The 21,054-nt window shown below is 52.8% G+C and overlaps 1 protein-coding gene across 1 annotated transcript in view; it reads left to right on the forward strand.

Annotated features, from left to right (window-relative positions):
- RIN3 (Ras and Rab interactor 3) overlaps nt 1-21,054 on the forward strand; it is a 174,589-nt gene that overhangs the window by 117,612 nt on the left and 35,923 nt on the right. The window contains exons 5-6 of the mRNA XM_002825039.6: nt 8,957-9,048; nt 19,111-20,604. Coding sequence (XP_002825085.4) covers nt 8,957-9,048; nt 19,111-20,604 — 1,586 coding nt within the window. The remainder of the gene's footprint in view (nt 1-8,956; nt 9,049-19,110; nt 20,605-21,054) is intronic.

A 21,054-nucleotide genomic window follows, 5' to 3' on the forward strand; every position in this document is an offset into this window, starting at 1 on the left:
TTAGTAGAGACAGGGTTTCACCATGTTGGTCAGGCTGGTCTTGAACTCCTGACCTCAAATGTTCTGCCCACCTCAGCCTCCCAAAGTAGGAATCTGCGTTTATAATGAGCCTGTCTCAGACCAGGGTTTGAGAACTGCTTCCAGGTGAATGATAACAATTGCTTACCTGGGGGTCTCCTAGGGGCAGACTTTGGGACAAGATTCATATACGAGGGGTGATTCAGGACTTGCCCTCGAGGAGAAAGCAGGAGGGAGTAGGGGAGCAGGACTGGGAGTAGGAGAAGCCCAGGGAGGGTACAACTACAGGGTGACCCCAACCTCAGCCTGGTCCTGTGGGCAGCTCTGGAGCATAAAGTAAACCTGGGGCCACTCCTAGGCATACGTGAGGCTCCAGCACCAGGACAATCCCTGATGGTCCCAAGGGCCAGCACTTAAGGCAAACCCCACTGAGGCTAGGGGATGGGTGTGTAGAGCTGGTAAAGTCATCAGGGTGGGTGGGGTGTCAGCAGTGATTTCGTGACTGGCTCCTGCTGATGGGGCGCCTGTGCTGAGTGAGCCTTTGTGCTGTGACTGCCCACAGAGCTCCCTCTAACCGCTACAGCAATAACAGCTTTAGGGAAAGTGTTATCACTTCCGTGACACCAGCCCCCAGGGCTGTGCTGAGGATCAGACTCCATGATCCTTGGAAGGGGTTTAGCAGAGCGCCTGGCATGAAGTAAGGGCTCAAAAAATGATCAAGCGTGTTCTTATTGCTGTTATAGATAAAGAAACTGAGGCTGGGGATGTGACCTGCCTTGGTGTCACAGCCAAGTTCTGAGCCGATTTGAACCCAAGTGTGTGTGACCCGCAAGCCCCAGCTGCTTCTGCCCAGGAGACTGACTGCCAGGCCCGTGGCTGGGAGGATGCCTGTGCTGCACCCCCTCCAGCCGCTCCCTCCACATATGGGAGACATGTGGCCCTCTTTATGGAAGAGTGATGTTGCAAGCCAGGCAAGGAAGGGCGGGAAGGGAACTTAGGGCAGAGGAGACAGCATGGGCAAACGCCTGGCAGTGGGAAAGCTATGGGCAGCCTCAGGAGTGGCTTCATGGGCAGAACCTCATAATGGGTGGGAGGTAAGATGCTTGGAAAGCCTTGAACACCGTGCCTAGGGATTGCAGGGACTTCCTTCCTCAGGTGCCGTGAGCCTGTTGTTGATATCAGACTGCTCTTCAGCGAGCAACCTGGTCGTAGCAGGTGGTGGGATTGGAGGAAGGGGAGAGCAGAGACCAGCAAGAGGCTGCTGCAGTCATCCTGGCCCTATGCGGAGGTGACTGCCCCAGGCAATGGCTAGGGGAACCAGATGGGTGAGGGCAGCCACTGAGGGAGGGAGCAGGGGGAGACTGTGGAGATGCTGGGGTTTCCATCCTTGACGACAGGAGGACGAACATGCATGATGGTTTCCTGAGTATTTACTTGGTGCCAAGGTGCTGTGCTCAGCACCTTGCAAGGATCATGGGCCTGATCCCCAGCACAGCCCTGGGCACTGCAGTCATTAGCCTCAAGAAGTGGGTGCCATTACCCAAAATGAGGAAGGAAGAGAAGAGCCTCTCAGGCCTGCCCCACCCTAGGATGTGCCCAGTGTTGTGACTAAGCCGCCACCCTCCTGTCCGGGAGGAGGAGATGGCAAGAGGAGGGGATGGCTGGCTGGGCATCCTTGCCCTAGGAGAAATCTCGTCACTGTGCCTGGAAAGCTCTGATCTATAGCCAGCCAGTCAGAAGCCAGCTGGTGGCCTGAGACAACTGCATCTGAAGTGGGGGCAGTCCTGGGGGACTGAAGCCTTAAGTCTGCAGAGTCTAACTCTACATCCAGGTGATTAGTGTCAGAATTGAGCTGAATTGTTGTATACCCAGTTGGTGTCTGGAGAATTGCAGAATTGATTGCTAGTGTTGGAAAACACTTCAGAGGGGGTTATCAAATCAGTTTAGTGGGTCATGACTTTTTTCTTTTTAATGAAAAAGTAAACTGGACTAGAAACTATCAGAATCTCATGTAGCTGGAATAAGTCTTGTTTTGCTAAACTTCTGTTTTAGTGGTGTGTGGGGTTGTGTGTGTGTGTGTGTGGGGTTGTGTGTGTGTGTGTGTTTGTATGTGTGTGTGCATGCACATATGCTGTATCATGTCAAAAGTATTTCTCTCTGGTTACAGAGGTTTGGAAAGCACCAGCTAAAACAGAGACCTCCAGAGAGAGGCGCTGGCTCTCTGGGAAGTTCACAAGCTGACCCTCCAGAGTGTGGGGAAAATGTCAGAATATTTATTCTAAAAATATCTTTTTTTTTTTTTTTTTTTGAGATGAAGTTTCACTATTGTTGCCCTGGCTGGAGTGCGATGGTATGATCTCGGCTCACTGCAACCTCCGCCTCCTGGGTTCAAGCAATTCTCCTGCCTCAGCCTCCCATGTAGCTGGGATTACAGGCACCTGCCACCACGCCCTGCTAATTCTTTTTATATTTTTAGTAGAGACTGTGGTTTCACCATGTTGGCTAGGCTGGTCTCAAACTCCTGACCTTCAGGTGATCCACCCGCCTCAGCCTCCCAAAGTGCTGAGATTACAGGCATGAGCCACCACACCCAGCCAGCTAAAAATCCAATTTTAAAAATTCCCATTGTTGTGAATGCTTTTTAGTGGATTTCATAGTTTATAAGGAAACACACACACATCAGGAAGGTTGCTTAATTTTAATATTCTTTTAATAGCCCTGACCTTGGGGGCCTGTGATTCCCACCGAAGGCTGCATGCACCAGGATCCCCTCAGGAGCTGTTTAAAAATGTGGATTCTCAGCTGGGCGTGGTGGCTTACGCCTGTAATCCCAGCACTTTGGGAGGCCGAATCACTGAAGGTCAGGAGTTCAAGACCAGCCTGGACAACATGATGAAACCCCAGTCTCTACTAAAAATACAAAGTTTAGCCGGGGGTGGTTGCAGGCACCTGTAATCCCAGCTGCTTGGGAGGTTGAAGCAGGAGAATTGCTTGAACCCAGGAGGCAGAGGTTGCAGTGAGCCAAGATTGCACCACTGCACTCCAGCCTGGGTGCCAGAATGAGACTCTATCTAAAAAAAAAAAAGGTGGATTCTCAGCCTACCCCCAGACCTGATGCTAGGCACCCTTGGTTGGAAACCTAGCAGTCTGTATTTCTAGCAGCTCCCTAGAGGATTCTAATCCAGGCAATCTACAGAGTATAAATGGGTATGGCAGCCCCAGTGGAGTCCCTCACAAGTGTCTAGTTCCCTTTGGTTTTTTGTTGTCAGTGAGTGTTCAGGCGGAGGCCCCAACACTCCAGCACCCTATCTGGAGGTTTTTCTTGGCATTTTCCAAGAACTAAGGACTCGGCATTTGGAGTTGAATAAGCCGTGCATGGCAGCACCAGTTTCAGACTCCTGCCTTCCCCATCTTCACACCCTGCTAACGTTTACTGAGGCATGAAACTGACTTGCCCTCCAGACCCCAAACTGGGCAATTTGCCGAGGCTCCACCTTTGTCACAGAGCAGGAGGGCACCATGAGGACACACTGAAGCTGAGGTTGGAGGACTGGGGTGTTTACTGTCTTTTATTATGGAATTGGGAGGAACCAGCACAGGCTGTTCCATTAGCTTGGGACCATTTACTTCTCAGCCCATCACAGGCATTGATGGAGTGTAAATGGGAGCAAGCTGGGGAAAAGGGGATCAGTTTGGTAAATTCTGTCATTTCTCCAAATATATCTACCTTGTGGCCCGGCAGACTCACATCTAGGAATTTATTCAATAGAAATACTAGCTTGAGGCTGGGCGTGGTGGCTCACACCTGTAATCCCAGCACTTCAGGAGGCTGAGGCAGGCAGATCATTGGAGGTTAGGAGTTTGAGACCAGCCTGGCCAACATAGAGAAAGCCCATCTCTACTAAAAAATACAAAAATTAGCCGGGCATGGTGGTGCACACCTGTAGTCCCAGCTACTCAGGAGACTGAGGCAGGAGAATTGCTTGAACCCAGGAGGCAGAGGTTGCAGTGAGCTGAGGTCACACCACTGCACTCCAGCCTGGGCAATAGAGTGAGAGTCCGTCTCAAAAAAGAAAAAAGGAATACTAGCTTGAGGGCAGAAAGATGATGTGCTCAATTCGTTCTTTGCAGCACAATTGGATCCAGTGGCAATTAGGAAATAATTTTTTGCTAAAAACAAGTAGTCTAGGAGTTACAAGCCTGAACCCTCCATTCAGATGCAGGCATTGTCACTTACAAGCTGTGGGATAGGGGCAAGCCACTTAGTCTCTCTGTGCCCCAGTCTTTGGAGCTGCGAGATGAGTGTAAGGAAAATACCTGCTTTGTGGAGTTGGTAAGAGGATTTAAAGAGCTAATATATGTAAAGTGCTTAAAACTGCTCCTGGACACTTAGTAAGCTCTGTAATGGTTAGCACTGATGAAAGAAAGAGAGAGAGAGGAAGACAGGAAGAAAGAGAGAGAGAAAGAAAGAAAGCTTGGATGACCATCAAAAGAAGAAAAATAGTAGCTAGGCACAGCGGCTCACACCTGTAATCCCAATACTTTGGGAGGCCACTGTGTGGATCACCTGAGGTCAGGAGTTTGAGACCAGCCTGGCCAACATGGTGAAAACCCATCTCTACTAAAAATACAAAAATTAGCCAGGCGTGGTGGCACACGCCTGTAATCCCAGCTACTTGGGAGGCTGAGGCAGGAGAATTGCTTGAACCTGGGAGGTGGAGGTTGCAGTGAGCCAAGATTGTGCCATTGTACTCCAGCCTGGGTGACAGAGCAAGACTCCATCTCAAAAAAATAAAATAAAATAAAATAAATGACGGTTATCCCATGGAATACTCTGCAGCACAGAAAAAGAAAGAAGCCAGTATACATGTATGGACTTGCTCACTATATAGATCACTTTACTGTTCAGTAAAGAAAGCAAGCTGCCGAGCATTTGATGGAACATAGTGCCATTTTCATTTTTAAAATACGTGATGTGGGCCAGGCGCGGTGGCTCACGCCTGTGATCCCAGCATTTTGGGAGGCGGAGGCAGGAGGATCACTTGAGGCCAGGAGTTCAAGACAGGCCTGGACAATTTAATGTGACCCTGTCTCTACAAAAAAATTAAAAATATATAAAAAATAGTAAAACGAATTGTGTGTGTGCATGTGTGCTTGGGCATACATATGTGTGCATTAAAGAAGGGCCAGCAGGGTTACTCTCCAGAATGTAGACCAGCAGTCCCCAACCTTTTTGGCACCAGGGACCACTTTCATGGAAGACAATTTTTCCACGGGCCAGGGGTGGGGTGGGGATGGTTTCAGGATGATTCAAGCACATTACATTTATTGTGCACCTTATTTCTTTCACTATTACATTGAAATATATAATGAAATAATTATGCAACTCACCATCATGTAGTACCAGTGGGAGCCCTGAGCTTGTTTTCCTGCAACTAGATGGTCCCATCTGGGGGTGATGGGAGACAGTGACAGATCATCAGGCATTACAGTCTCAGAAGAAGCACAAAACCTAGACCCCTCACTCACATAGTTCACAACAGGGTTCACGCTCCTATGAGAATCGAATGCTGCCGCTGATCTGACAGGAGGCGGAGCTCAGACAGTAATGCGAGCGATGGGGAGCGGCTGTCAAGACAGATGAAGCTTTGCTCACTCACCCCCTGCTCACCTCCTGCTGTGCAGCTCGGTTCCTAATAGGCCATGGCCTAATACCAGTCTGTGGCCCAGGGGTTGGGGACCCCTGGGGTAGACAGCAGGACCCTCTGGAGAAGGGAGGAACTGCACATTTTAAGCACTTTTGTATTGTATGACTTTGGCTACAGTAAATCTGTTTCTTTTCTAATTAAAAAAAATCCCACATCTTAACCAATGTTGACAATAGCACTTACATCACAGGATTGCCTCAAGGGTTAAGTGGGATAACAGGGAAAGCTCTTGGTGAGTGACTGATAAAGCTTAACAAGTGATAGTTCCTTTTCCTTAAAAAAAAATGTAGTAAGTGATTTGTGATACTGATTGAAAGTTTTGCCCTGTAGAGAATCAAATTTTATATTGGTATAGATTTTTAAATGTTTCAATGTTTCTGTCAGAAACTTACTACTGGCTGGGGGTCTTGGGTGAGTCCCTTAACCTCCCTGAGCCTCCGTGTCCTCTGTAAAACAGAGGTACTAATGCCTGCCCTCAAGGTGCCTGTGATTTAGTAAGAATATCACTTAAAGCCTCCAAAACACCTAGCCCCATGCCTGACACATAGCAGATGCTCAGCAAACACCCACATCCTGTGTGTGCTTTCCTCTGGACGGAAGAGGCACAGTGGTGAATTGGATGGGATGTGGAGAAGCAGAGACGCATGAGAGACCCTTGCACCCCAGGTCGTGGAGGAAGAACAGTCCATGGTGTGGCCTCGAAGAATGTATAGAATCTAAGTAGACATAGGTGCTAGGGATGAGGGGCTATTCCCTCAATGCGTAAGCTCAGAGATGGGAAATGAGTGGGGCACACCCACTAGAGGAAGATAAGCGTGATCATTTGGGAGCCAGCAGGAGTCCCCCAAGTGTGGGGAAGGGACTGTGGAGGGCGGATGTCGGGGAGCAAGCCGGAAAGGCAGAGCAAGGCCAGACGAGGGGAGGCCCAGGATGCTGGGGTTCGAGTCTGGGGTGTGACTGCAGCTGCAACTGCAGCAGACTGAGTAAAGTGACAAGGTGGCAGGAGGCTGTCCTGGCAGTCAGGGGGTGGGCACAGATGAGCTGAGCAGCCTCTGCTGGCCATTGTGATACACACGGCGACGGAGGAACCATTGGAAACCCCACTGACAGGCCACCACGTAACTGAATCAAATTGAGGCAACTTGGGATGAATGTTGCCACCCTTCAAAATTAGAGCTGGGGTTAGTGGTTGTGGGGCAGGGCCTGAGATGGGAGTGCAGCACTGAGGGCCCATCCAGTCTGGCCATCAGAAGACCTCAGGTTGCAGCAGAATCACACAACAATGACAGAAGATGCCAACGTCAGCTGGCCAGTCCCCAGACCATTTGACAGTGGAGAAGCCCAAGGCCACTCCCGAGACCTGAGAAAGGGCCCAGAACCTGTGCCACAGCCTGCCCTGTCCATCTCTTCCATAAACACAAGTGTCCCAGCTCCATCAAAGCACTTCCCAAGCGGCCATGGGGGCACCTGGGAGGACACAGAAGCCAACATCGCTGAGCAGAGGTGCCCTGGCGGGGGCCAGCCCCATCCCAGGCGGTCTCTGCTCTGCTATGCCTCCAGTTCAGCTCCTGAGTTTGGCAGGGTCCATTCAGCAAATAGCCTTGGAGCCTCGTGGTGAGTGCTAAGCACTGCGGGGCTTTGGAGACCCAGAAGGCAGCCCCAACCCGTTGCAGGAGCTCCCAGGGCTCCCAGCCTCATGTCGCCAGGAAGATGAGGCGCAGACAGCAAAGCCGTGAAGACTCCAGGGAGGAGGTAGCTCTGGCCGAGACCGTGGTGGCAGGCTCAGCAGATAATGGATGATGGGATTTCAGTGACTGGCATCAGGATTTGGGGAGAAAGTGGACGAAGTGTGAGCAAGGGAGGGTAGAACAGGTCGTGAAGAAAATAGTGGTGGCTGCCAGGTCCTGATAACCACTGCTGGGCACCCTCTTATCCATTCCTGTCTTCACAGAGGAGGAAATGGCCTCAGAGAACAGGGCAGGTGGGATAATGAGGAAGGAGCGGGAGACATGGCTGGAAAGGGAGTCCCCAGGCCTTAAACACTAGGAAGAAACATAGAATCGGGACCACCCATCCTGGGGCCCTGGCAGTGCCACATTCCCCTTCCTGAGCGTGTGAAACAGCCCTGGGCCAAAGTCAGGAGCCCTGGCCTCAGCACACAGTGTCTTCAACTACCATGTGGCCTGGCCACCCCTTTTCCTTTCCGGGCCCCTGTTTCCCCATCAGCCCGAACTCCTTCTGGAAGATCTCTGGAGGGAACCCTGAACAGTTCCCTATTGTGACCAAAGTCATCAGATGGACCTGCCTGACTGTGTGTTTGCTGGGAACTGCCTGACTGTGTGTTCTTCAGAGGCTGCCTGACTGTGCGTCTGCTGGGAGATGCCTGACTGTGTGTTCGTCAGGGGCTGCCTGACTGTGCGTTTGCTGGGAGATGCCTGACTGTGTGCTTGTCAGGGGCTGCCTGACTGTGCGTTTGCTGGGAGATGCCTGACTGTGTGTTCGTCAGGGGCTGCCTGACTGTGCGTTTTCTGGGAGATGCCTGACTATGTGCTTGTCAGGGGCTGCCTGACTGTGCCTTTGCTGGGAGATGCCTGACTGTGTGTCGGGGGCTGCCTGACTGTGCCTTTGCTGGGAGATGCCTGACTGTGTGTTTGTCTGGGGGCTGCCTGAGTGTACGTTTGCTGGGAGATGCCTGATTGTGTTCATCAGGGGCTGCCTGACTGTGCGTTTGCTGGGAGATGCCTGACTGTGTGCTCGTCAGAGGCTGCCTGACTGTGCGTTTGCTGGGAGATGCCTGACTGTGTGTTCATCGGGGGCTGCCTGACTGTGTTTGCTGGGAGATGCCTGACTGTGTGCTCACTGCACATCTCAGTGTGCACCAGTAAGGGTCAGAGGGCAGGGAGGGGTGGGCCACTCACTTTACCCTAAAGAATGCCTTTAGAGGAGCTGGCCTGGGGTCAGCAGGCCAGGAAAACCAAGGAGAAGCAGTGACCCCGCCCCGCCACTCCTGAGTAGGGTCTCCACCTCTCTGGGTCCCTGGTGCTGGCTCAGGACCTAGAGTTGACTCGATGCTCCTTCTGCCTCAGAGTCTGCCCCTCAGCTCCAGGGAAGCTTCCAGGCTGTATGGAGACCCTAGCAGCCAGCAGAGATTGCCAGGGCTCTTCCTTCGTGGAGGCTGGGAATGGACACAGTGGCCCCAGACATGACTTCTGCCCCTCGTGTCTTCACAGAGACTTACTGCCCTTCACACTGCGGCTACCCCAGGCCATCCTCGAGGCCAGCAGCTTCACGGACCTTGAGACCATTGCCAACCTGGGTCTGGGTGAGTCCTCTCCGAGGGGTCAGGGGAGCTGGTGGGGCATTAGGAACTGGGGCCCTAGAACTGCCCCAGGGGCCGCCTGTGCAGAGGGAAAAGCCTGAGTCCCAGCTCCCATGGGACCACCCACACCCCTGCCTCAGGCTGCTGAGCCACGTGATAGGGAGATTGTCCAGTTTCTAAAGAGTCGCCTTTATCAGCTGCCCAGGACGCCCTGAGGCCCAGCCACGTTTGGTCTAAGGGAGCAGGGTCTGGTCAGGACCAGAGAGGCTGGCGTGGTCCTTGGAGAAGCCGAGCTTTACCCCAGGGCCCTTCTGAGTGGGGACCAGAGAGGCTGGCGTGGTCCTTGGAGAAGCCGAGCTTTACCCCAGGGCCCTTCTGAGTGGGGGCCAGAGAGCTGGGCCTGGCAGCCACCACAGCCCTGGCCCCTCATCGATGGAAAAGCAGCATGAATGTGACCATGAACTTGAGTGTGGCCCTTGAGGGGCTTGTCCTGTGCCCAAAAAACTGACCCTAAGCACGCCCTACCCCACCCTTCCGAGTTCCTGAGGGGTAAAGAGGGGAGAGGAAAAGAAGAAGGGGAGGGAGGGTAGGGTGTATCTGACGCCAGCACTTTCACATAATTATAGGAAGAACTCACGTTTAGTGGGCTCTTCCCATGTATGGGCGGTGCCAAGTGCCCTACAAGGAGGCAATCAGCAGGTGCCCACCTAGAACTAGGGCCTCACCTTGCTGGCCCTCAGGAAGCCCAAGCATGCCAAGTCTGTAGCTGCTGAGAGGCCAGGCTACCTGCCTCTTTCAGTGTGTGTTGGGAGCAGAGAATTTTTTTTTTCTTTTTCTTTTCTTTCTTTCTTTTTTTTTTTTTTTTTTCCTGAAACAGGGTCTCACTCTGTTGCCCAGGTTGGAGTGCAGTGGCATGATCATGGCTCACCCCAGCCCCAACTTCCCAGGCTCAGGTGATCCTCCCACCTCCACCTCCTGAGTAGCTGGGACTAGAGGCGCATACCACCATGCCTGGTTAATTTCTTATATTTTAACACGGTCTCTCCTTGTTGCCCAGGCTGGTCTCAAACTCCTGGCCTCAAGCGATCCTCCCACCTGGGCCTCCCAAAGTGCTGGAATTACAGGTGTGAGCCACTGTTCCCGGCCCTGAGAATTTCTTACAGGGAAAGGGAGAGTGTGTTTCACACAGCTGCTCAGGAGCCGCTGCAGGCCCCAGAGCCTCATAACCTGGGGTCGCCAGTTCACATTTATGAACAAAGCAGTTCATCAACAAGTCTTTAGTAAAACTCAGCCATACATAGGACACTGTGCTCCATGGGGCTGAGCACAGTGCCCAGAACATTGGTGCCTTGTTCACCAGTGTTGATGGAATGGAAGAAACAATGACCCAGAGGGCAGCACCAGGTCACAGAGGAAGTGAGGGGCAGACCTGGGATGAAAGAAGACACCCCTTGGTTCCCAAGCCAGGCCACTGTTCACCACTCAGAGGGGCCCATCAGGGGCAGCAATGCAAGAGACACCACCAGGCAGCCATGGTCAGGGGCCAGGAAGTAGGAGGAGTTCTGGTCCTTGGGTGTTAGTGCTCCATGAGCACTGACTGCATTCTAACCTTTTTAGCTGCCATTGGCTCATGGCAGCTTCAAACAATCCTATAAAGCAAGTACTATTATTATAATTCCCCTTCTATGGCAGAGGAAACTGAGGCACAAGAGGTTAAGTCATGTCCAGTTTCACACAGCACATGGCAGAGCTTGGATGAACCCAGGCCATTTAGCTCCTACACCTGCCATCGTCTCATGGTGCCTCTTAACTCTTTTTTTTTTTGAGACGGAGTCTCACTCTGACACCCAGGTTGGAGTGCAGTGGTGCAATCTTGGCTCACTGCAACCTCCGCCTCCCAGTTTCAAGCGATTCTCCTGCCTCAGCCTCCCGAGTAGCTGGGACTACAGGCGCGTGCCACCATGCCTGGCTAGTTTTTGTATTTTTAGTAGAGACAGGGTTTTACCATATTGGTCAGGCTGGTCTTGAACTACTGACCTCATGATCCACCTGCCTCGGCCTCCCAAAGTGCTGGGATTACAGGCGTGAGCCACCACACCCGGCCGCCTCTTAACTCTTTATCCAAATTCTTCTAGGTCTAATTTACCCAGTTATAACCCTAAGGGCAAGTTTTCAGTTGCTTTTGGGAATCAACTTGCTATTAAACTTTGCTTCCCAGAATGTTAGTGTTTGGGCTCCAACCCTCCCAGGATATTGGATCTGGGACAGGTGACAGTTTTGTAATTTGCACTTTTGTAAGGTGCAGATGACCTCCCCCTAGGGGTTCGATGACACCAACCATTGCAGAGCACTTGGCATTGTCTTATGTCATTTTTGTGCATTTTAAAGATAGAACACTGGCTGGACACGGTGGCTCATGCCTATAATCTCAGCACTTTGGGAGGCCTAGGCGGGCAGATAACCTGAAGTCAGGAGTTCAAGACCAGCCTGGCCAATATGGTGAAACCTCGTCTCTGCTAAAAATATAAAAATTAGCTGGGCATAATGGCATGTGCCTGTAATCCCAGCTACTCCTGAGGCTGAGGCAGGAGAATTGCTTGAACCTGGGAGGCGTAGGTTGCAGTGAGCTGAGATTGCCCCACTGCACTCCAGCCTGGGCAACAGACTGAGACTCTGCCTCAAAAAAAAAAAAAAAAAAAAATTAGAAGATCAAGTTTTAGCTCCACTGGGAACCTTGTGTAAAGTGCCCCAGACAAGATTTGCACCAAAGGCTTTCTGTCCTCAGCCGTTCTTGAGCAGCTATGTAAAACATGCTCTCCTTTTCCCTGAAGAAATCCTCAGGGCTGGGCCTGGTGGCTCACACCTGTAAAGTGCCCTAGACGGGATTTGCACTGAGGGCTTTCTGCCTCTGAGCACAGCCTTTCTACTGCTCCTCAGCTGCACCTCCCCACCTTCTCTGTTGTTTTTGCAACAAGCAGTCAGTGGCCAGTTTGCAGGCCATGTTGTAGAGTAAGTAAGATGCATGGCCTCAGTCTATGACACATTGCTGCACCTCTTGACTCCACTATGGGGTTTAGGCATCCCTAGGACTAACTGCCGGGAGACTTCCTACAGGTTCCTCTCATCTGCAAGAGCGCAGCTTCTCCTAAGACCTAGGAACACGCTTTTTGTTTTTTAAGGGAGATATTCCTCCTGGAAGAACTGCATTCCTTTCTGGAACAGACATGACCTTCTCTCCTGGGAGAATTTGATCTCAGGCACAAGGAGGAAGTGGAGAAGGGAGGTTTCCATTTGGGAAGCCAACAGCAGTTCAGATTCATCTATCAGCACTTACTTCCTAGAGAACAGGATTTAAATGTAAGCTGAGTGTGTTGCAGCTTAGGAGCTGAAGGGATCTGTGCAGACCTGATGTCCCCGAATGCTGAAAGACATAAAGCCAGGCTCACCACAATCATTTTTCCCTGGAGCCAAGGAAAGGTTCACTTTACAGTCATCTGAATGGCTGGAGACCCAGGGCACAAGGAGCACATCCTATCAAAGGCCAGAGACCTTGGCCATGGCATGCGCAGGCTTGGGCCCTGCCAACCTTCATGTGAAATAGTGATAATAAATATGGAAAGAGCAGCATTTGTCAAGGGCCCTGACACACCAGGCATTGTGCCTGGCATGTCACACATTGTTCTAGGAAGGGACTTTGGTGGCAAAGAAGTGAAAGCCACTCAAACTAGCATCAAAAAGAGACTTAGAGAAGGGACACAAGGGACCCTCTGAGAAATGGAGATGGAGGGTTAGCCGGGCTTTGTGGGTGATCACAGCTGCTCTGTCACACGTGCCAGCCCCTTGCTCCCTGCACATGGCCTTCTTGCTGACTCAGGTTCCTAGTCCCCTGCTCCCCCGACCAGCAGGTCTCTGACTCAGCTCACAGCCCCACCTGACCACTGTTCTTCATTCAGATTGTCCAAGGAGAATCCAGATGATCCCTGGCCAGCTTAGTGATGAGGCCCTGTGAGCCAGGGGTTACCTTGTATAGTCAGCATTTCAGGGAAGACCAAAAGGACAATGGGAGGCAAATTCATTGCCACATGCCCACACATACATTATCTCATTTATTCATGTAAAAGCCCATTTTACAGATAAGAAAATGGAAAGTTAAGGAGTCTAAAGGGTTTATTCAGCTACAAAAAAGGAATGAAGTGCAGGGACTGACACATGGTGCAGCATGGAATAACCTGGAAAACATGCTAACTGAAGGGAGCTGATACAAAAGACCACATATGCTACAGTTCCATTTGAATAAAATGTCTAGGATAGGGAAATCCATACAGACAGAAAGCAGATTAGCGATTGCCAGGGGCTGGATAGAAAGGGGAATGGAGAGTGACTGCTTAATAGGCATGGGGTTTCTTTTGGGGTGATTAAAAAATTCTCTAAATGCCGGGCACAGTGGCTCACACCTGTAATCCCAGAATTTTGAGAGGCCAAGGCAGGCAGATCATGAGGTCAGGAGTTCAAGATCAGCCTGGACAACATGGTGAAACCCCATCTTTACTAAAAATACAAAAATTAGCCAGGCGTGATGGCACATGCCTATAATCCCAACCTCAGGAGGTTGAGGCAGGAGAATCACTTGAACTCGGGAAGTGGAGATTGTAGTGAGCCAAGATCGTGCCATTGCACTCCAGCCTGGGTGACAGAACAAGACTCTGTCTCAAAAAAAAAAAAAAAAAAAGCTCTAAAATTGATTGTGGTGAGAGTTGCACAACTCAGTGAATATACTGAAAAGCACGGGCATGTTTTTTAAATGAGTGAACTCTGTGGTATGTGAGTGATATCTAAATAAAGCTATTATCCAGAGAGAGAAAGATAGATCAACCAAGGGGCTTTCCTCATTTTGGGATATAAACAAAAGCTGAATTCATACTCAGGGCTTGCTGAGTTTGAACTCCTTGCTCTGCCTGCGCTATGGCCTGATTCTCAGCCAGCCTTGCTCACCACTTCCCACCCCTCAGCCCTTTCCTTCACTTGCTGTGCCTGCAGTGGAAAACAGCATGGCGCCCTTTTGCCAAGGAAGCCTGGATTTGGCATTGGGATACACAGGGTAGTGGGCCCCACCCTCTGCAGCATGCCCTCCACATGCCTGCCATGTGCTGCTTTTTCTTATGACACTTCTTCGTTTTATAATAAAAGTCAAGCATGTTGTGTTTGTTTGTTTGTTGTTTGAGATGGAGTCTCACTCTTTTTGCCCAGGCTGGAGCGCAGTGGCACGATCTCAGCCCACTGCTACCTCTGCCTCCCTGGTTTAAGCGATTCTCCTGCCTCAGCCTCTGGAGTAGAGTAGCTGGGATTACAGGCACCTGCCATCACGCCTGGCTAATTTTTGTATTTTTAGTAGAGATGGGGTTTCACCATGTTGGCCAGGCTGGTCTTGAACTCCCGACCTCAGGTGATCCGGCCCACCTCGGCCTCCCAAAGTGCTGGGATTACAGGATACACCTAGACGCAACTGAAAATACAGTTTTGGTTTCTTGCCTTCTGATTTTGTGCAAATATATTTGTGACTTTCAGTTTTTTCCCTAGAGCCAAGAGCCAAGGAATGTCTAGTTAAGGCTAAAGATTTACTGGGTTTCCAGTCCGCTGGATGATCTTGTAGTTACAGGAAGTTCATGAGGCATATGTGTTTCTTATCATTAGTGTCATCAGTTTTATTTTTTTGGCATGCCACTCATTTTCCTATGAGAAGAATGCAGCAAATATCCAAAGAGTTGCACTAGGCCTGCTGTTGAGATAGGGATGATGTTGCTGAAACTCAGCTATTGACTTGCAGGCCGAGTGCCACGTGATGGCTCACAGTGTGCCTTCATGAGCCGACGTAAGAAAGTCCAAATTCAGACTTGGAAAAGCCAGCGTTCAAAAGTGCAGGCTATATAAGGTGTAATCTTGGACTTCAAGAGCCTACCAGTTAGTCGAGGCCAGAAAACTAACATAAGGAGGAGCAATTCAGCCTTCAACTATATTCAGCAGTTGATTACAAGTGTCCAAGGAATTTAGAGAACAGGGATTACTCGCAGTGGTTTTCAAACATTTTACAGTGTGTATGTGTTTAATACTTTAAAAATATGTTTAGGAAAGGCATCTGTTCTGTGGCTCTTCCAAGTTTGCTTGTAACTTGCTTTTTCCTTTACATCAGATGATGAGCATTTTCCTAGTTATTGATTCATTGAAAACTTGACTTTGACTGACTGTGCAACAGCCTCTGTCTTTGGGATGCCACATGGATATTTATTCACTGGCCTCGTTGGATTTTTTAGTGTTTCCGTGGCATCTGGAACACTTTGCTGCCTTCACTCATCCCGTTCCTGTCCTGCCAGTAGCCCCAAGCTCCCCAGGGGTAGAGTCTGAGTTTGCCCTCAGGACCTACAGCCCAGCCTGTGATGTGGCCCAGGTTCTCTGAGGGTAGAAAGAGTGGGCATCTGGCAAGAAGTGTCCCCAGCCAACGCTCAACAGGCCTTGGGGCCAGCAAAATTGTGGCCTCAGTCTGAGGCCAGGGCAAGGATGGGCCCTTCTTTAGGGGAACTCCCGCAGCAGAGCCAAGGCTTAGTATGGCACCTTTGGGGATTGGACCCCACAGCTTTGCCAACCAAACCACTAGGATTGCATGATGCAGGCTTCCGTTTCTCCTCTGGCCTTGGTGTTCTCAGGCTGCAGAGAAAGTTACTCACTTCCCTTTTTTTTGGAGCATAAAGCCCTGCAATGCCACTGTGGTTCCCTAACAGGCCCCAAGACCCCAGGATGCAGCCCATTAGCTCCCGGCTTCCCCCACTCCTTGGAGTCACATTGGCTTTGAGACCTTTGCCCTGCCACGGTGCAAACCCCAGGCCTGTCTTGGGGCAGGAAAACTGTGTCCCAGGTACCCAGGCCGAGAGCCTATTTGCCTGAACCCGTGTCTGCTCTGTTCCTGCCAAAATCCACACCTGAGCGATGGGAAATGTTGTCTTGTGTTCTGTGCCTAATGGAGCCATCCTGTCCCATGGCAGGCTGCCCGGCTGGTGGCCCATCCGTTTACGGGGCTCCTCTGCCCTCCTTCCTGCCTCCCTCCTCTCACTGTCTTGTCTTTACACATCCTCCCGTGGTTCAGATTGTCCCCATCTTGCCATTGAAACTAACCTTGCCTGTGTCCCCTTCCTCAGAGGCCTGACCCTCCACTCTGGCTAAGCTAATCCACTCATGGGTGCCAAGGGGCTGACACTGGGCCCCTGCTCTGGGCCAAGCACTGTCTCAGGTGCTGGGAATACTCAGACAGCTGAAACATTTGACTGCCTTCTGGAAACTCTGAGTCTGGTGGGAAAGTCAGGCAAAAAAAACCCAGAGAATTACAGTCCCAGTGATGGTCACTGCTGTCACAGGCATATCAGAGCTGCAGGAACACAGGCGGGATGGGCAAGGCCTGAGCACATCAGGGAGGTGCTACCAGACAGGTCGCATTTGACCTGAGCCCTGACGGATGAGTAACCATTTGCCAGGTAGAGAGGGGAGAGGGTGGGAAAAGAATTCCACGCAGAGGGAATAGCATTAGCCAAGACCTGCTGGTGGGGCAGTGCATGGCACGTGGAGGAAGAAGTGAACGGTAGATAGAGTGGAGTGAAGACTCGGTAGATGATGCCAGAGAAGATGTGCAGGGGCCAGGTCCTGCAGACTCGAATGCCAGGCTAAAGGGTTGAAAGCGATTCTCTACAGAGAACCACCAAGGGCCTGCCGTATGCCCAGCCTAGGACCACCGGAGGATAATGGAGCAGAGGGGGCGGCTACAGCCGTGATCTGGGTGAGCAGTCATGGGTGTCCCGGCGCCAGTGGGCAGTTCTGTAAGTTGTCTACCACCATGACACCACCTTCGCCCACAGGAAGAGTCTGGATGTGGGCACCGGGGGTCTCAGCTCACATGTGGGGCTGCTGCCCAGTTACCGTGGGATCAGTCTGGCTGCCTGCTTCTCCTTGCTAGGAAAACTCCCAAGGAGGCAACTTTGTTGGGCCTGTGTAGACATGGGCACAGTGCTTCAAACACTCACTCCAGGGGCCAGAACATGTATGTACTCGAGGCAAGGTACCTGGGAGAGTGAGGCATACATGGAGGAGCCATGAGCTGCCCAAGAAAGCAAAGGGCCCCGGCAGTCACAGAGAGCAGCTCGTCCAGGCCCTGGGAGAGGCCGCTCTGGATACCATGTCCTCGGTGACTGTGATGGGCACAGAGCTTTGCACATTGGAAAGAGTCACAGGAAAGGTTGTCATACTTGTTAGTGTGATGAGAGCCGGCCTCTCTCCACTGGCTGTGATATTCAGGCAGCCAGACACAGGGTATCTGCCCAGGACAGGTCTGGGGGGTGCACCTCAGAGAGATGCACACAGCTGGTGGGTCACAGTTCACTTCCCGTCTGTTTCTTCAGTCCCTTTGTCCTGGGAAGGCACCTGCTTACCCTGATTGTGTTGGCGACCCCAGTCAGCAAGACGGCAAATGCCTACATCCCTGATAGTGCCCACCTCTTAGAGCGAGCACATGCTTGGCTGCTCCAGGCCATCTTGTGAGGTCTCCTTTCAACATCAAGAGCCTGTTGTGTTGTTGCCACATCCTGAGTTCTGGGCTGCAAGCCACCCTGCTACTCACCGATGCTGGGAGAGCAACCAAAATATGGGAAGTGTCGCAAGTTCCTATGAAGGAAGGCCGCCTAACACGGAGGCTAAACACACAGGCTGTAGAACCAGCCCGACCTGGTCAAATCCCAGCACCTCACTCCCCAATCCGGTGACCCAGGGCGAGTGCTTTCATGTTTCTGAGCCTCTGACCCTCATCTTTGAACTGGGGGCAAGGCCTATGATCAGGTGTCGGCGAGATAACCCAGGTAAAGCAAGAAGCCCGTGGGCTCACGCGCGGCAAGAACGCCATGGATGTTTGCTCCTCTGATTATCCTTGATATTATTTTCCATAGTTTTCTTAAATGTGAATTCCTCCCAGGAGTAAAGAGCCCTGGGTGAAAGGCTGGCTGCACCAATTCACAAGGAACTCTGCATCTGCCTGGGTCATCCTCTATCCAGCTCCAAACCTAGCAGGCTGAACAAGACCTGGGACCCTTGTTTCTCTCCAGGAGGAAGCTTGAGTGAGCGCAGGGTGGCCTATGTGCTGACTGCAATTGTTCCCAAGATGTAGCATCCCTGTGTGCTCTTTGGAGGGTCCTGAGCCTCCGTCAGATGCTTGGCAGAGTGTGGTCCCCACAGATCAAGACTGCCTGTCCCTAGCCTGCTTTGGTGGCCACAGCCATGGCTGAGCCCCTGGGGACTGGGTCGGTAGAGAGGCATGCACTGGAACTCAGCTCCGCGGTGCAGGAGCCTTGGCTTCCCCTGACTGGGGCAGACGACCAGCTTCTTAAGCGGGAGATTGACTGGAGTCAGAATTACTTTGTGGTAGGTGGCTGCTCCCCGCTTGGACAGCCGGGTCTGATCTCGCCGGCCACAATCCATAGGTTCGTCCTTCCCACATATAATAACCATGGAGGCCAAAACAGGCCCAGCGTTCCTTCCTCCTCGCACGCCTGTGATGTGTGTACTGTTATGACCCCATTTTAGGGATGACTAGACTGAGGCCTAGGAAGGTCAAACCACCTGCCCCAGAGCACCCAGCTGGTTGGCCACAGGAATTCCAGGCCTTCCGTCCCCTGTGCTCTCACCATGCCTTCCCCACGGCTCCAGAGCACAGTGTTGTCACCCCCCACCCTGTGTCATCAATGCCCTCCAATGTGGGCTCTCACACCAAGGAAGAGAACTGAAGCTGAGCTTATCACATCACCCCCGGCCCCACCCTACACTGCTGGGGAGGACTGAGTGGGGCTTCCCCTCTCGAGGCAGGAAGTGGTGGGAGAGGTTTGAAAGCGTCCAAGAGGGGAAAACAACCTCAGAGTAGTGAGGCAAATGCCTTGAACAGCCCTCCCACCCGTGGACCCCGCCCACAGACCCCGCCCAGCACAGCAACACCTAGTCCCCGGCACAGACTGACCACCTGCCCCTCTCTTGCTTCCATAGGTTTCTGGGACTCCTCGCTGAATCCTCCACAAGAAAGAGGGAAGCCAGCAGAGCCCCCAAGAGACCGGGCCCCCGGATCTCCCCTAGTCTCCAGCCTCAGGCCCACAGCCCATGACGCAAACTGTGCCTGTGAAATCGAGCTGTCGGTAGGAAATGACCGCCTGTGGTTTGTGAATCCTATTTTCATCGAGGACTGCAGCAGTGCCCTGCCCACCGACCAGCCACCTCTTGGAAACTGCCCTGCACGCCCCTTGCTGCCCACCTCTGATGCTACCTCACCCACCTCCAGGTGGGCCCCACGCCGCCCACCACCCCCTCCCCCAGTGCTGCCCCTGCAGCCCTGCAGCCCAGCCCAGCCCCCTCTGCTCCCTGCTCTTGCCCCCGCCCCTGCCTGTCCTTTGCCCACCTCTCCCCCAGTGCCTGCCCCCCACGTCACACCCCATGCCCCAGGTCCCCCAGACCATCTGAACCAGCAGCCCATGACGACCTGCGAGAGACTCCCATGCCCCACTGCAGGCCTGGGCCCCCTCAGGGAGGAAGCGATGAAGCCAGGGGCAGCCTCCAGTCCCTTGCAGCAGGCCCCGGCCCCGCCACTGCCTGCGAAGAAGAACCTTCCCACTGCCCCTCCCAGACGCCGCATTTCCGAGAGGGTGTCCTTAGAAGACCAAAGTCCGGGGATGGCGGCAGAGGGGGACCAGCTCAGCCTGCCTCCCCACGGGACCTCAGACAGCCCTGAGGACACGCCCCGGGGGAGCATGGAGCAAGGCCAGGACACAGAGGTGAAAGCCAGCGATCCCGACAGCATGCCGGAGCTACCCAGGACGGCCAAACAACCCCCAGTACCGCCCCCTAGGAAAAAACGGATCTCTCGACAACTGGCCTCGACCCTCCCAGCTCCCTTAGAGAACGCTGAGCTCTGCACACAGGCTATGGCCTTGGAGACGCCCACGCCGGGTCCACTCAGAGAGGGCCAAAGCCCTGCTTCTCAGGCTGGGACTCAGCACCCTCATGCCCAGGCCACTGCCCATTCCCGGAGCTCTCCAGAGTTCAAGGGCTCCCTGGCCTCCCTCTCAGACAGCTTGGGGGTGTCTGTCATGGCCACCGACCAGGACTCCTACTCCACCAGCAGCACGGAGGAGGAGCTGGAGCAGTTCAGCAGCCCCAGCGTGAAGAAGAAGCCCTCCATGATCCTGGGCAAGGCTCGGCACCGGCTGAGCTTCGCCAGTTTCAGCAGCATGTTCCACGCTTTCCTCTCCAACAACCGCAAGCTGTACAAGAAGGTGGTGGAGCTGGCGCAGGACAAGGCCTCGTACTTTGGCAGCCTGGTGCAGGACTACAAGGTGTACAACCTGGAGATGATGGCGCGCCAGACCTCCAGCACGGAGATGCTGCAGGAGATTCGCACCATGATGACCCAGCTCAAGAGCTACCTGCTGCAGAGCACCGAGCTCAAGGCCCTGGTGGATCCCGCCCTGCACTCCGAGGAGGAGCTCGGTCAGTGCCCTGGGAGGAGGTGGCAGGGAGGAGAGGGCGGTGGGGCTCACAGACTCAGGAACCCCTTAGGACAAAAGAGGCCTATGCAGTGGACGCTGTTGGTGCCCACCCCCCATCCCTTCCGGGCCCCAGCAACTTTCTCCGGCTGCTGCAAGGTAGGCTGCTAATGGTGCCCGGCTCCCCCCTTTCCTAGAGAATTGACCTTGACTCTGTAGGATCTATATTATCTGCACCCTCTCTTCCACCATCAGGGGCCCACTGCCAATTACTCCCTGCCGTAGGGGGACAAAGACTGGCCCCTTGGCCTCAAGCAGGACCACTGTGTGATGCAGTTTATGCTCCGGGGCCGGGCGAGATCTGGCTGAGGCTGAGAGTTCATCCTTGCTCAAGCTCGCTCTGCGGCTTCCCACTGCTCTCACTCTCTGTCTTCTGAGAGTCTCCGCAGTGAAA

This window comes from Pongo abelii, chromosome 15, assembly GCF_028885655.2.
Source record: "Pongo abelii isolate AG06213 chromosome 15, NHGRI_mPonAbe1-v2.0_pri, whole genome shotgun sequence".
NCBI classification, from domain to species: Eukaryota; Metazoa; Chordata; class Mammalia; order Primates; family Hominidae; genus Pongo; species Pongo abelii.